Here is a 15000-nt window from a genome sequence, read left to right on the forward strand (position 1 = left end):
ACTGCTGGAAGAACACACCTCTATTATTCATAGGCACTTCAGCTGTGGGCTACACGAGTGTCTGAGCAGAGAACACGGGAGAGGGCGGTCCTGTTCGTACTGCCTACAGAATGTCAATTGAGTTGCCTTGTTTAGCTTTGTGTGTTGTGTTGTGTGTCGTGTTGGCTCGGAAAGCGTGTGTTTGTGTAACCTAGACTACACCACCCTTTTGGTTGATTGGATGCTCTGAATTGCTATGGGTTTCCCACAACATAGCAAATTAACAATATAAAAACACCTGAATACTAAAAATAGATGTTTGTATGTTGAGTTTCACAGGAAGACCTAAGGATTGTTCTTCCTCTCTCTCTCTCTACCTCTCTCCCTTTCTCTCTCTCTCTCTCTCTCTCTCTCTCTCTCTTTCTCTCTCTCTACCTCTCTCTCTCTCTACCTCTCTCTCTCTCTCTCTCTCTACCTCTCTACCTCTCTCTCTCTCTCTATCTCTCTCTCTCTACCTCTCTCTACCTCTCTCTCTACCTCTCTACCTCTCTCTCTCTATCTCTCTCTCTCTACCGCTCTCTCTACCTCTCTCTCTCTACCTCTCTACCTCTCTCTCTCTTTCTCTACCTCTCTCTCTCTCTACCTCTCTCTCTCTCTCTACCTCTTTCTCTCTCTCTCTCTCTACCTCTCTCTCTCTCTCTCTCTCTCTCTCTCTATCTCTCTTTCTCTCTCTCTACCTCTCTCTCTCTCTACCTCTCTACCTCTCTCTCTCTCTACCTCTCTCTCTCTCTACCTCTCTACCTCTCTCTCTCTCTCTATCTCTCTCTCTCTACCTCTCTCTACCTCTCTCTCTCTACCTCTCTACCTCTCTCTCTCTATCTCTCTCTCTCTACCTCTCTCTCTACCTCTCTCTCTCTACCTCTCTACCTCTCTCTCTCTCTTTCTCTACCTCTCTCTCTCTACCTCTCTCTCTCTCTACCTCTCTCTCTCTCTCTCTCTCTCTCTACCTCTCTCTCTCTCTCTCTCTCTCTCTCTCTACCTCTCTCTCTCTCTCTCTCTCTACCTCTCTCTCTCTCTCTCTCTCTACCTCTCTACCTCTCCCTCTCCCCCTCCCCCTCTCCCTCCAGGTGTGTGGCTTCGTGGGCCTGTACTACAACGTGATCATCGGCTGGAGTATCTTCTACTTTTTCCAGTCCTTCCAGTACCCGCTGCCCTGGGCAGAGTGCCCCATCAGGGTGGTCAACGGAAGCCAAGCCAGTGAGTACAAAACACAAAATACTCTCAAAATGTACAGACAACTAACACTAACATGCTAATGTACAGACAACTAATACTAACATGCTAATGTACAGACAACTAATACTAACATGCTAATGTACAGACAACTAACACTAACATGCTAATGTACAGACAACTAACACTAACATGCTAATGTACAGACAACTAATACTAACATGCTAATGTACAGACAACTAACACTAACATACTAATGTACAGACAACTAACACTAACATGCTAATGTACAGACAACTAATACTAACATGCTAATGTACAGACAACGAACACTAACATAATATTCAGTTTTATTTGGAACGGCAAGCCAGATAAAATTAAAAGGGACTATTTATATAACGAATATGAATTCGGAGGGCAGAAATGATTAAATATGAAAGCATTAGACCTCTCACTAAAGGCATCAGTCATACAAAAGTTCTACTTAAATCCAAACTGGTTCTCTAGTAAATTGGTAGGAATGTCTCATCCTATGTTCAAGAAGGTCCTTTTTCCTTTTATTCAGATTACACCGGCTCACTTTCGATTGTTTGAAAAGGAAATCATCTCCAAAATATCTTAATTTTTTAAAAACAAGCCTTAGAAAGTTGGTTGCAATTTCAGTTTAATTTGAAAAGACAACAAATAACAAATAATAACAAATAACAACAAATAACAACAAATAATACAACAAATATTGTGGTTAAATTCAAATATACGAATTGATTAAAAATGTTTTTTTCGAAATGTTTAAAAAAGGTATAATTTTAGTGAATGATATCATAAATAGGACTGGTGGAGTGATGTCACACATGCAGCTAACACAGACATGTGGACATGTCTGCTCTACCCAAAATTACAACCAACTAATTGCAGCGTTACCACAAAAAGGGAAGAGGTAAGTAGAAGGGGGAAAAAGTAAGGAACTTGTATGTCGGCCCTGTATTAAAGAACATAAATGGTTAAAGAAAAGTGTGATAAATAAAAACAAACCAATTTCATTTAAGGACCAAAAAACTGACAGCTGTGCCATATAAATTGCAAAATAGTTGGGAAGAGATTTTCGATGTACCGATTCCATGGCACATGGTTTATGAATTGATACGCAAAACAACACCGGATTCAAAACTTTGAATTTTTCAATTTAAATGACTATACAAAATTCTTGCAACCAATAGAATGTTATATATATGGGGGATACAATCTTCCCAGCTCTGCAGATTCTGCTGTGAGGAGGCAGAGTCATTAGATCATTTATTTTGGTATTGTCCATGTGTAGCTCGTTTTTGGTCACAGGTCCAGGAATGGCTGAAGAATTGCAACATTTACCCAGAACTAACGCTGCAGGCAGCAATACTGGGTGATTTGAAAAGCCATAGTCAATCAATCAATCAATAATATAATAATTATTTTAGCAAAAATGTTTATTTTTAATTTACAATCTGTAGAAGCTATGAGAATAGAAAGGTTCAATTTGTTTGTGAAGCATCACAGCACAGTTGAAAAATATATGGCAAATAGAAATCCAAAATGGATGATGTTGAGAGACAGATGGGAGGGGTTGAATGGAGCTGAAGGGTGGGACTGGATGGTGTTAAGAGATAGATGGGAGGGGTTGAATGGAGCTGAAGGGTCGGACTGGATGGTGTTGAGAGATAGATGGGAGGGGTAGAATGGAGCTGAAGGGTGGGACTGGATGGTGTTAAGAGATAGATGGGAGGAGTTGAATGGAGCTGAAGGGTGGGACTGGATGGTGTTGAGAGATAGATGGGAGGGGTTGAATGGAGCTGAAGGGTGGGACTGGATGGTGTTGAGAGATAGATGGGAGGGGTAGAATGGAGCTGAAGGGTGGGACTGGATGGTGTTGAGAGATAGATGGGAGGGGTAGAATGGAGCTGAAGGGTGGGACTGGATGGTGTTGAGAGACAGATGGGAGGGGTTGAATGGAGCTGAAGGGTGGGACTAGATGGTGTTGAGAGACAGATGGGAGGGGTTGAATGGAGCTGAAGGGTGGGACTAGATGGTGTTGAGAGATAGATGGGAGGAGTTGAATGGAGCTGAAGGGTGGGACTGGATGGTGTTGAGAGACAGATGGGAGGGGTTGAAGGGACTGGATGGTGTTGAGAGACAGATGGGAGAGGTTGAATGGAGCTGAAGGATGGGACTGGATGGTGTTGAGAGACAGATGGGAGAGGTTGAATGGAGCTGAAGGATGGGACTGGATGGTGTTGAGAGACAGATGGGAGGGGTTGAATGGAGATGTAGGGTGGGAATATTAACAAGATAACCAATGTAAAACATACGGGGTCTGTGAAATGTAGATAGGTTCAGAACTTTTGTGAAATAGCACAGTTAAAAATAGAAATCAAACTGGATGGACATCAGAAATTGAGGAAGGACTAAAAACAAACTAAATATAACTATTGTAAAGTAGACTGTGTCTGTACAAATGTGTGTAAGATGTATAAACTGAAGGTAAAAGCAGAAGTGTTTATTAGTTTACTCCAATTGGGGGATCGGCGGTAGGGTTTGTGGGGAATAATAATAAAGGTATGTTCTTTTAAAAAGTCTATATAGGTATGTGTATGTATATATGTGTATATGTATGCATGCGTGTATGGATATATATATTTACCCCCAAAATATATGGGGGATTGGAAATGATGCAGACAATTACATGAATGGATTTCTTTCCGCAATATTAAGCTGATCCACCCCTTTAAAATTAAAATTAAAAACACTAACATGCTAACGTAAATGCTAATGCACAGACAACTAACAATAACATGCTAATGTAAATGCTAATGTACAGACATCTAATACTAACATGCTAACGTAAATGCTAATGTGCAGACAACTAACACTAACATGCTAACGTAACTGCTAATGTACAGACAACTAATACTAACATGCTAACGTAAATGCTAATATGAGGTGAGTGGATGAGCTAAAGGCTAACATAGGGTTCCCTACCTCCTGCCTCTTGACTGACTGTGTGCTGCGGCTGCCTGCCATCACTCTTTGGCGGCTGTCAGCCGCAGGGTATGCTGAATACTCACAGAGACTTGGTCATATGTTCTGACATGATGCAGGATCAGAGCTGCTCTCTCAGATCAGTTAAGGACTATCCCACCCAGTTCAGATCAGCAGATAGACGGCAGATAGACGGCAGACGGCCAGTAGACAGACAGACAGACAGACAGACAGACAGACAGACAGACAGACAGACAGACAGATTCACCACCATCTTAGACTTCACTCTATTTCACAGCTATTTCTATTTCTCACTCCACATTTCTCAAACCTTGTCCTCCTCTCTCCTCCCCCTCTCACCCCTCTCTCCCCTCTCTCCTCCCCCTCTTACCCCTCTCTACTCCCCCACTCACCCCTCTCTCCTGCCCATCTCATCCCCCTCTCCCTTTCTCCTCCCCCTCTTTATTTTCCCCTCTCCCCTCTCCCCTTCTCCTCTCCTCCCCCTCTACCCTTCTCCTCCCCCACACTCCCCTTCTCGCCTCTCCCCTCTCTCCTCCCCCCTCTCCCCTCCTCTTCTAGTAATCGAACCGGAGTGTGAAAAGTCTTCTGCCACCACCTACTTCTGGTACCGGCAGACCTTGAACATCACCAGCACCATCGAGGACAGCGGAGGCCTCAACTGGAAGATGACCCTGTCCCTGTTCGCCGCCTGGCTCATCGTCTGTCTGGCAGTGATCAAGGGTATTCAGTCATCTGGGAAGGTAACAGGCCGAGACATATGTACAGTTGAAGTTGGAGGTTTACATACACTTAGGTTGAAGTCATTGAATCTCATTACATACACAAAGTTGACTGTGCCTTTTAAACAGCTTGGAAAATTCCAGAAAATAATGTAAAGGCTTTAGAAGCTTCTGATAGGCTAATTGACATCATTTGAGTCAATTGGAGGTGTACCTGTGGATATATTTCAAGGCCTACCTTCAAACTCAGTGTATCTTTGCTTGACAAAAAATCATGGGAAAATCAAAAGAAATCAGCCAAGACCTCAGAAAAAAAATTGTAGACCTCCACAAGTGTGGTTCATCCTTGGGAGCAATTTCCAAACGCCTGAAGGTACCACGTTCTGTACAAACAGTAGTACGCAAGTATAAACACCATGGGACCACGCAGCCGTCATACCGCTCAGGAAGGAGACGTGTTCTGTCTCCTAGAGATGAATGTCCTTTGGTGCGAAAAGTTCAAATCAATCCCAGAACAACAGCAAAGGACCTTGTGAAGATGCTGGAGGAAACATGTACAAAGTATCTATATCCACAGTAAAACGGGTCCTATATCGACAAAACCTGAAAGGCCGCTCAGCAAGGAAGAAGCCACTGCTCCAAAACCGCCATAAAAAAAGCCAGACTTTGGTTTGTAACTGCACATGGGGACAAAGGTCGTAGTTTTTGGAGAAATGTCCTCTGGTCTGATTAAACAAAAATAGAACTGTTTGGCCATAATGACCATTGTTATGTTTGGAGGAAAAAAGGGGAGGCTTGCAAGCCGAAGAACACCATCCCAACCGTGAAGCACGGGGGTGGCAGCATCATGTTGTGGGGGTTCCTGCTGCAGGAGGGACTGGTGCACTTCACAAAATAGATGGAATCATGAAGAGGGGACAGTATGTGGATATATTGAAGCAACATCTCAAGACATCAGTCAGGAAGTTAAAGCTTGGTCGCAAATGGGTCTTCCAAATGGACAATGACCCCAAGCATACTTCCAAAGTTGTGGCAAAATGGCTTAAGGACAACAATGTCAAGGTATTGGAGTGGCCATCACAAAGCCCTGACCTCAATCCTATAGAACATTTGTGTGCCGAACTGAAAAAGCGTGTGCGAGCAAGAAGGCCTACAAACCTGACTCAGTTACACCAGCTCTGTCAGGAGGAATGGGCCAAATTTCACCCAACTTAACGTGGGAAGCTTGTGGAATGCTACCCGAAACGTTTGACCCAAGTTAAACAATTTAAAGGCAATGCTACCAAATACTAATTGAGTGCATGTAAACTTCTGACCAACTGGGAATGTGATGAAATAAATAGAAGCTCAAAAAAAATAATTCTCTCTACTATTATTCTGACATTTCACATTCTTAAAATAAAGTGGTGATCCTACCTGACCTAAAACAGGTAATGTTTACTAGGGGCGGCAGGGTAGCCTAGTGGTTAGCCTAGTAACCGGAAGGTTGCAAGTTCAAACCCCCGAGCTGACAAGGTACAAATCTGTCGTTCTGCCCCTGAACAGGCAGTTAACCCACTGTTCCTAGGCCGTCATTGTAAAATAAGAATTTGTTCTTAACTGACTTGCCTAGTTAAATAAAGGTGAAATAAAAAAATATAAAAATAAAACTTCAACTGATCCTAACTGACCTAAAACAGGTAATTTTTACTAGGATTAAATGACTTCGACAGTACATACAGTATGTGCTTATAAACTGGGTGGTTTGAGCCCTGAATACTAATGGACTGACAGCCGTGGTATATCAGACCGTATACCACAGGTATGACAAAACGTTTATTTTTACAACTCTAATTACGTTGGTAACCAGTTTATAATAGCAATAAGGCACCTCAGGGGTTTGTGGTATATGGCCAATATACCACGGCTAAGGGCTGTGTCCAGGCACTCCGCGATGCGTCTTGCATAAGAACATCCCTTAGCCGTGGTATATTGGCCATATACCACACCTCCTCGTGCCTTATTGCTTAAATATACTATCTGAAGGTATATATGGCTCTGGAAAGGTACAGGGTGATTCTGTGGGGGAGGGGTTACTTGAAAAAGAAACACTGGTATTGTTGAACTTTCTTCTTTGAGGGCTCAAGAGATCTATTCAGTTGCTTATGGAGTGTTAGAGAATACTAGTGTGCTGGAGTTTCTACTGTTTCAAATCCAGATATTTCCCTATAGACTTTCCCTATAGACTTTCCCTATAGACTTTCCCTATAGACTTTCAATACCTTCCACGCTGTATAAATATGTGTCCTGTCATGTGTATACGTCTAGTGATTTTCATGAAGAGTTTTATACTGGCTAAACTATGACACTACACTAAACTATACTGGCTAAACTATGACACTACACTAAACTATACTGGCTTAACTATGACACTACACTAAACTATACTGGCTAAACTATGACACTACACTAAACTATACTGGCTAAACTATGACACTACACTAAACTATACTGGCTAAACTATGACACTACACTAAACTATACTGGCTAAACTATGACACTACACTAAACTATACTGGCTAAACTATGACACTACACTAAACTATACTGGCTAAACTATGACACTACACTAAACTATACTGGCTAAACTATGACACTACACTAAACTATACTGGCTAAACTATGACACTACACTAAACTATACTGGCTAAACTATGACACTACACTAAACTATACTGGCTAAACTATGACACTACACTAAACTATACTGGCTAAACTATGACACTACACTAAACTATACTGGCTAAACTATGACACTACACTAAACTATACTGGCTAAACTATGACACTACACTAAACTATACTGGCTAAACTATGACACTACACTAAACTATACTGGCTAAACTATGACACTACACTAAACTATACTGGCTAAACTATGACACTACACTAAACTATACTGGCTTAACTATGACACTACACTAAACTATACTGGCTTAACTATGACACTACACTAAACTATACTGGCTAAACTATGACACTACACTAAACTATACTGGCTAAACTATGACACTACACTAAACTATACTGGCTAAACTATGACACTACACTAAACTATACTGGCTTAACTATGACACTACACTAAACTATACTGGCTTAACTATGACACTACACTAAACTATACTGGCTTAACTATGACACTACACTAAACTATACTGGCTAAACTATGACACTACACTAAACTATACTGGCTTAACTATGACACTACACTAAACTATACTGGCTAAACTATGACACTACACTAAACTATACTGGCTAAACTATGACACTACACTAAACTATACTGGCTAAACTATGACACTACACTAAACTATACTGGCTAAACTATGACACTACACTAAACTATACTGGCTTAACTATGACACTACACTAAACTATACTGGCTTAACTATGACACTACACTAAACTATACTGGCTAAACTATGACACTACACTAAACTATACTGGCTTAACTATGACACTACACTAAACTATACTGGCTAAACTATGACACTACACTAAACTATACTGGCTAAACTATGACACTACACTAAACTATACTGGCTTAACTATGACACTACACTAAACTATACTGGCTAAACTATGACACTACACTAAACTATACTGGCTAAACTATGACACTACACTAAACTATACTGGCTAAACTATGACACTACACTAAACTATACTGGCTAAACTATGACACTACACTAAACTATACTGGCTAAACTATGACACTACACTAAACTATACTGGCTAAACTATGACACTACACTAAACTATACTGGCTAAACTATGACACTACACTAAACTATACTGGCTAAACTATGACACTACACTAAACTATACTGGCTAAACTATGACACTACACTAAACTATACTGGCTAAACTATGACACTACACTAAACTATACTGGCTAAACTATGACACTACACTAAACTATACTGGCTTAACTATGACACTACACTAAACTATACTGGCTAAACTATGACACTACACTAAACTATACTGGCTTAACTATGACACTACACTAAACTATACTGGCTAAACTATGACACTACACTAAACTATACTGGCTAAACTATGACACTACACTAAACTATACTAGTTTATGGTGAGAAAGGCTGAAAATGCTAAGCATATCACGATTCAATACTATTTGTGTATTTTCTTATGTTATGGAGAAAGAAGCACGCAAAATGTATGAGGTTTAGTCTTTGTTTTTTATTTAACCTTTATTTAACTAGGCAAGTCTTAAGAGGCTAATTAGTCTTAGTCTTCAGAGGTTAGTCTTAGTCTTAGTCTAGGCTCAGTGTGGTTATAAAATACACTATATATACAGCAGTATGTGGACGCCCCTTCAAATTAGTGGGTTCGTGCTATTTCAGCCACACCCGTTGCTGACAGATGTATAGAATCGAGCGCACAGCCATGCAATCTCCATAGACAAACGTTGGCAGTAGAATGGCCTTACTGAGGAGCTAAGTGACTTTCAAAGTGGCACCATCATAGGATGCCACTTTTCCAACAAGTCAGTTCATCAGGTTTCTGCCCTGGTCAACTGTAAGTGCTGTTAGTGTGAAGTGGAAACATCTAGTAACAACAACGCCTCAGCCGCTAAGTGGTAGGCCACACAAGCTCACAGAAAGGGACCGTTGAGTACTGAAGCGAATAGCGCGTAAAAATAGTCTGTCCTCGGTTGAAACACTCACTACAGAGTTCCAAAACTGCCTCTGGAAGCAACGTCAGCATAAGAACTGTTAGTCAGGAACTTCATGAAATGGGTTTCCATGGCCGAGCAGCCACATACAAGCCTAAGATAACCATGCGCAATGCCAAGCGTCAGCTGGAGTGGTTTAAAGCTCGCCACCATTAGTAACGCGTTCTCTGGAGTGATGAATCACGCTTCACCATCTGGCAGTCCAATAGAGGAATCTGGGTTTGGCAGATGCCAGGAGAACGCTACCTGCCCCAATGTATAGTGACAACTGGAGGAGCTGTTTTTCATGGTTCGGGCCCTTAGTTCCAGTGAAGGGAAATCTTAATGCTACGATGACATTCTAGACGATTCTGTGCTTCCAACTTTGTGGCAACAATTTGAAGAAACAATTTCCTGTTCACAAAGCAAGGCAAGGTCCGTACAAAAATGTTGAGATTGTTGTGGAAGAACTTGACTGGCCTGCACAGAGCCCTGACCTCAACTCCAATGAGCACCTTTTGGATCAATTGGAACGCCAACTGCGAGCCGGGCCTAATCGCCCAACATCAGTGCACGATCTCACTAATGCTCTTGTGGCTGAATGGAATCAAGTCCCTGCAGCAATGTTTTTTTTATTTTTTATATATTTTTTTAACCTTTATTTAACCAGGCAAGTCGTGTTAAGAACACATTCTTATTTTCAATGACAGTGGGTTAACTGCCTGTTCAGGGGCAGAACGACAGATTTGTACCTTGTCAGCTCGGGGGTTTGAACTTGCAGCCTTCCAGTTACTAGTCCAACGCTCTAACCACTAACCACTTCCTGCTGCCCCTGTGGGTAGATACAGTGCCTTGCGAAAGTATTCAGCCCCCTTGAACTTTGCGACCTTTTGCCACACGCTGTTTTGCAAGGAGGAATGGGAAAAAATGTCAGTCTCTCGATGTGCAAAACTGATAGAGACATACCCCAAGCGACTTACAGCTGTAATCGCAGCAAAAGGTGGCGCTACAAAGTATTAACTTAAGGGGGCTGAATAATTTTGCACGCCCAATTTTTCAGTTTTTGATTTGTTAAAAAAGTTTGAAATATCCAAGAAATGTCGTTCCACTTCATGATTGTGTCCCACTTGTTGTTGATTCTTCACAAAAAAATACAGTTTTATATCTTTATGTTTGAAGCCTGAAATGTGGCGACCAACTCCATTTTAATGCTTATGATTTTGGAATGAAATGTTCGACGAGCAGGTGTCCACATACTTTTAGTCATGTAGTGTATGTTAGCTGGCTCACAACTCTGTGATTACATCCCAAATGGCACCCTATTCCCTATATAGTGCACTACTTTAGACCAGAGCCCTATTCCCTATATAGTGCACTACTTTAGAACAGAGCCCTATTCCCTATATAGTGCACTACTTTAGACCAGAGTCCTATTCCCTATATAGTGCACTACTTTAGACCAGGGCCCTATTCCCTATATAGTGCAATATGTAGGACATAGGGTGCCATTTGGGATTCAAGTTTGGGATCACAACACAACATCCAACACAACATCCAAGCCACATTGTGGAATAGGGAAATATATAAGAGACATTGTGGAATTTATTTATTTATTTATTTCACCTTTATTTAATAGGGAAATATTTAAGAGACTTTGCCAAGATCGGACACACTGTCTGAGTTCCTAATGGCACCTTATTCTCTATATAGTGCACTACCTGTTTCCAGTGGCCCTGGTCGAAAGAAGTGCACTCACTATATTGGAGATAGGGTGCCATTTTGAAAGCAAACTTTAAAACATGGGACTCTGTCATAATCCCATTAGGGTAGCAAGGTCAAAGACATTCGCAGAAATGCTTAAGGAAGAGAATCTCTCTCTCCCTCTCTCTCTCTCTTACTTTCTCTCCCTCTCTCTCTCCCCCTCTCTCTCTCTCTCTCTTACTTTCTCTCTCTCTCTCTCTTACTTTCTCTCTCTCTCTTACTTTCTCTCTCTCTCTTACTTTCTCTCTCTCTCTCTCTCTCTCTCTCTCTCTCTCTTACTTTCTCTCTCTCTCTCTCTCTCTCTCTCTCTCTCTTTCTCTCGGTCAAAACCTCAAGGATTCCTCTCTACATTAGGGAACACTACACAGATGCGTCAGATGTGTGTGTGCGTACGTGTGTGTGTGTGTTCACGCCACGGTGTGCACGCGTCTTCTACGCTGTGAGACTACGGCAGTGTGGTAGTGTCCATGGTAACAGTGTGACGTGTGTATCGTCCTCTGTCTGTCACCCCCCTCAGGTCATATACTTCATGATAACAGTTTGTGTGTGTGTGTGTGTGTGTGTGTGTGTGTGTGTGTGTGTGTGTGTGTGTGTGTGTGTTCTCTCCCCTCAGGTGATGTACTTCAGCTCTCTCTTCCCCTACGTGGTGTTGATCTGTTTCCTCGTCAGAGGCCTGATGCTCAAAGGATCTGTTGACGGCATCGCTCACATGTTCACCCCAAAGGTACACACACACACACACTCCAAAGGTACACACACACACACACACACACACTCTAAAGGTACACACACACACACACGCCAAAGGTGCACACACACACACACACACACACACACACACACTCCAAAGGTACACACCACACCATCCTTTATCTGTGGTTCTGAGAATTACAGCCCCAAAGATTCATGTAATCATTATAAAATATAACACACACGCTAACCTCAGTCTGACACGCTAACCTCAGTCTGACACGCTAACCTCAGTCATACACGCTAACCTCAGTCTGACACGCTAACCTCAGTCTGACACGTTAACCTCAGTCTGACACGCTAACCTCAGTCTGACACGCTAACCTCAGTCTGACACGTTAACCTCAGTCTAACACGCTAACCTCAGTCTGACACGTTAACCTCAGTCTGACACGTTAACCTCAGTCTGACACGCTAACCTCAGTCTGACACGTTAACCTCAGTCTGACACGTTAACCTCAGTCTGACACACTAACCTCAGTCTGACACGTTAACCTCAGTCTGACACGTTAACCTCAGTCTGACACGCTAACCTCAGTCTGACACGCTAACCTCAGTCTGACACGCTAACCTCAGTCTGACACGCTAACCTCAGTCTGACACGTTAACCTCAGTCTGACACGCTAACCTCAGTCTGACACGCTAACCTCAGTCTGACACGCTAACCTCAGTCTGACACGCTAACCTCAGTCTGACACGCTAACCTCAGTCTGACACGTTAACCTCAGTCTGACACGTTAACCTCAGTCTGACACGCTAACCTCAGTCTGACACGCTAACCTCAGTCTGACACGCTAACCTCAGTCTGACACGCTAACCTCAGTCTGACACGTTAACCTCAGTCTGACACGCTAACCTCAGTCTGACACGCTAACCTCAGTCTGACACGCTAACCTCAGTCTGACACGCTAACCTCAGTCTGACACGTTAACCTCAGTCTAACACGTTAACCTCAGTCTGACACGCTAACCTCAGTCTGACACGTTAACCTCAGTCTGACACGTTAACCTCAGTCTAACACGTTAACCTCAGTCTGACACGCTAACCTCAGTCTGACACGCTAACCTCAGTCTGACACGCTAACCTCAGTCTGACACGCTAACCTCAGTCATACACGCTAACCTCAGTCTGACACGCTAACCTCAGTCTGACACGTTAACCTCAGTCTAACACGTTAACCTCAGTCTGACACGCTAACCTCAGTCTGACACGTTAACCTCAGTCTGACACGCTAACCTCAGTCTGACACGCTAACCTCAGTCTGACACGTTAACCTCAGTCTGACACGCTAACCTCAGTCTGACACGCTAACCTCAATCTGACACGCTAACCTCAGTCTGACACGCTAACCTCAGTCTGACACGCTAACCTCAGTCTGACACGTTAACCTCAGTCTGACACACTAACCTCAGTCTGACACGTTAACCTCAGTCTGACACGCTAACCTCAGTCTGACACGCTAACCTCAGTCTGACACGTTAACCTCCGTCTGACACGCTAACCTCAGTCTGACACGCTAACCTCAGTCTGACACGTTAACCTCAGTCTGACACGTTAACCTCAGTCTGACACGCTAACCTCAGTCTGACACGCTAACCTCAATCTGACACGTTAACCTCAGTCTGACACGCTAACCTCAGTCTGACACGCTAACCTCAGTCTGACACGCTAACCTCAGTCTGACACGTTAACCTCAGTCTGACACGCTAACCTCAGTCTGACACGTTAACCTCAGTCTGACACGCGGTTATGTCATCACAGACTCAGCCTGGAGACAGAAGAGAGCATTGTTACAGAGCCCACATACTGAGAGGAGACAAATGTTTCCTGATATGGCCGTGTCTGTTTGTCTGTCTGCACTGGATTCTATGTAGGGATAGGAAACTCTAGTCGCAGTGCAGTGTTTGTCCTGCGGTGTTTTGTTCCTCATCCTTGATTTATAAAGTGGATTAGGGATATGCTTTATATGAAGGACACTCAACTGTCATTAATGAATGGATTCAGAGCCTCTGTACTGTACTGTACTGTACCATACCCTTCATTTACTGTGTGTCATTAGTATACACTTCGACTGAAAATATGAACGCGTGGTTGTTGTCGCCCTCTAAAGGATGACTGAAGTACTCATGTGTAATTATGTATTTTTCCTCCGAAGGTAGACATTTGCCAGAAATGATTGTGTGTGGAGCATTAAGTTGTTGACCTTTGCCCCCTCTAACCTCAAATAGGTGCCAGGTAGCCTAGTTGTTAGAGCGTTGGACCAGTAACTGAAAGGTTGCTGGTTTGAATACCTGCGCCAACAACATAAGAACAAATCTGTTGATGTGCCCTTGAGCAAGTCACTTCACCCTAATTTCCTCCAGGGGCGCTGTACTACTATGACTGACCCTGTAACACAACACATTTCTGGTGTACGTGACAATAAAAACCTACTTTATTTTGACATCTTAACCCCAGTTGGAAAAGATGCTGGAGCCCCAGGTTTGGAGGGAGGCGGCCACCCAGGTGTTCTTCGCTCTGGGCCTTGGGTTCGGAGGGGTCATAGCCTTCTCCAGCTACAACAAACGGGACAACAACTGTCACTTTGACGCAGCGCTGGTCTCTATCATCAACTTCATCACCTCCATCCTGGCTACGCTGGTGGTGTTCGCCGTGCTGGGGTTCAAGGCCAACATCATGAACGAGAAATGTGTTGTGGAGTGAGTATATCTAGCCTGGTCACAGATCTATTTGTGCTGTCTTCTGATCCCAGACCTGTTTGTGCTGTCTTCTGATCCCAGACCTGTTTGTGCTGTCTTCTGATCCCAG

At 43.0% G+C, this 15000-nt stretch overlaps 1 protein-coding gene across 1 annotated transcript in view; it reads left to right on the forward strand.

Moving 5' to 3' along the window:
- LOC110531270 (sodium-dependent neutral amino acid transporter SLC6A17) overlaps positions 1–15000 on the forward strand; it is a 60858-nt gene that overhangs the window by 38321 nt on the left and 7537 nt on the right. The window contains exons 4-7 of the mRNA XM_036988923.1: positions 1107–1236; positions 4804–4985; positions 12056–12166; positions 14650–14891. Coding sequence (XP_036844818.1) covers positions 1107–1236; positions 4804–4985; positions 12056–12166; positions 14650–14891 — 665 coding nt within the window. The remainder of the gene's footprint in view (positions 1–1106; positions 1237–4803; positions 4986–12055; positions 12167–14649; positions 14892–15000) is intronic.

This window comes from Oncorhynchus mykiss, chromosome 9 (assembly GCF_013265735.2).
Source record: "Oncorhynchus mykiss isolate Arlee chromosome 9, USDA_OmykA_1.1, whole genome shotgun sequence".
NCBI classification, from domain to species: Eukaryota; Metazoa; Chordata; class Actinopteri; order Salmoniformes; family Salmonidae; genus Oncorhynchus; species Oncorhynchus mykiss.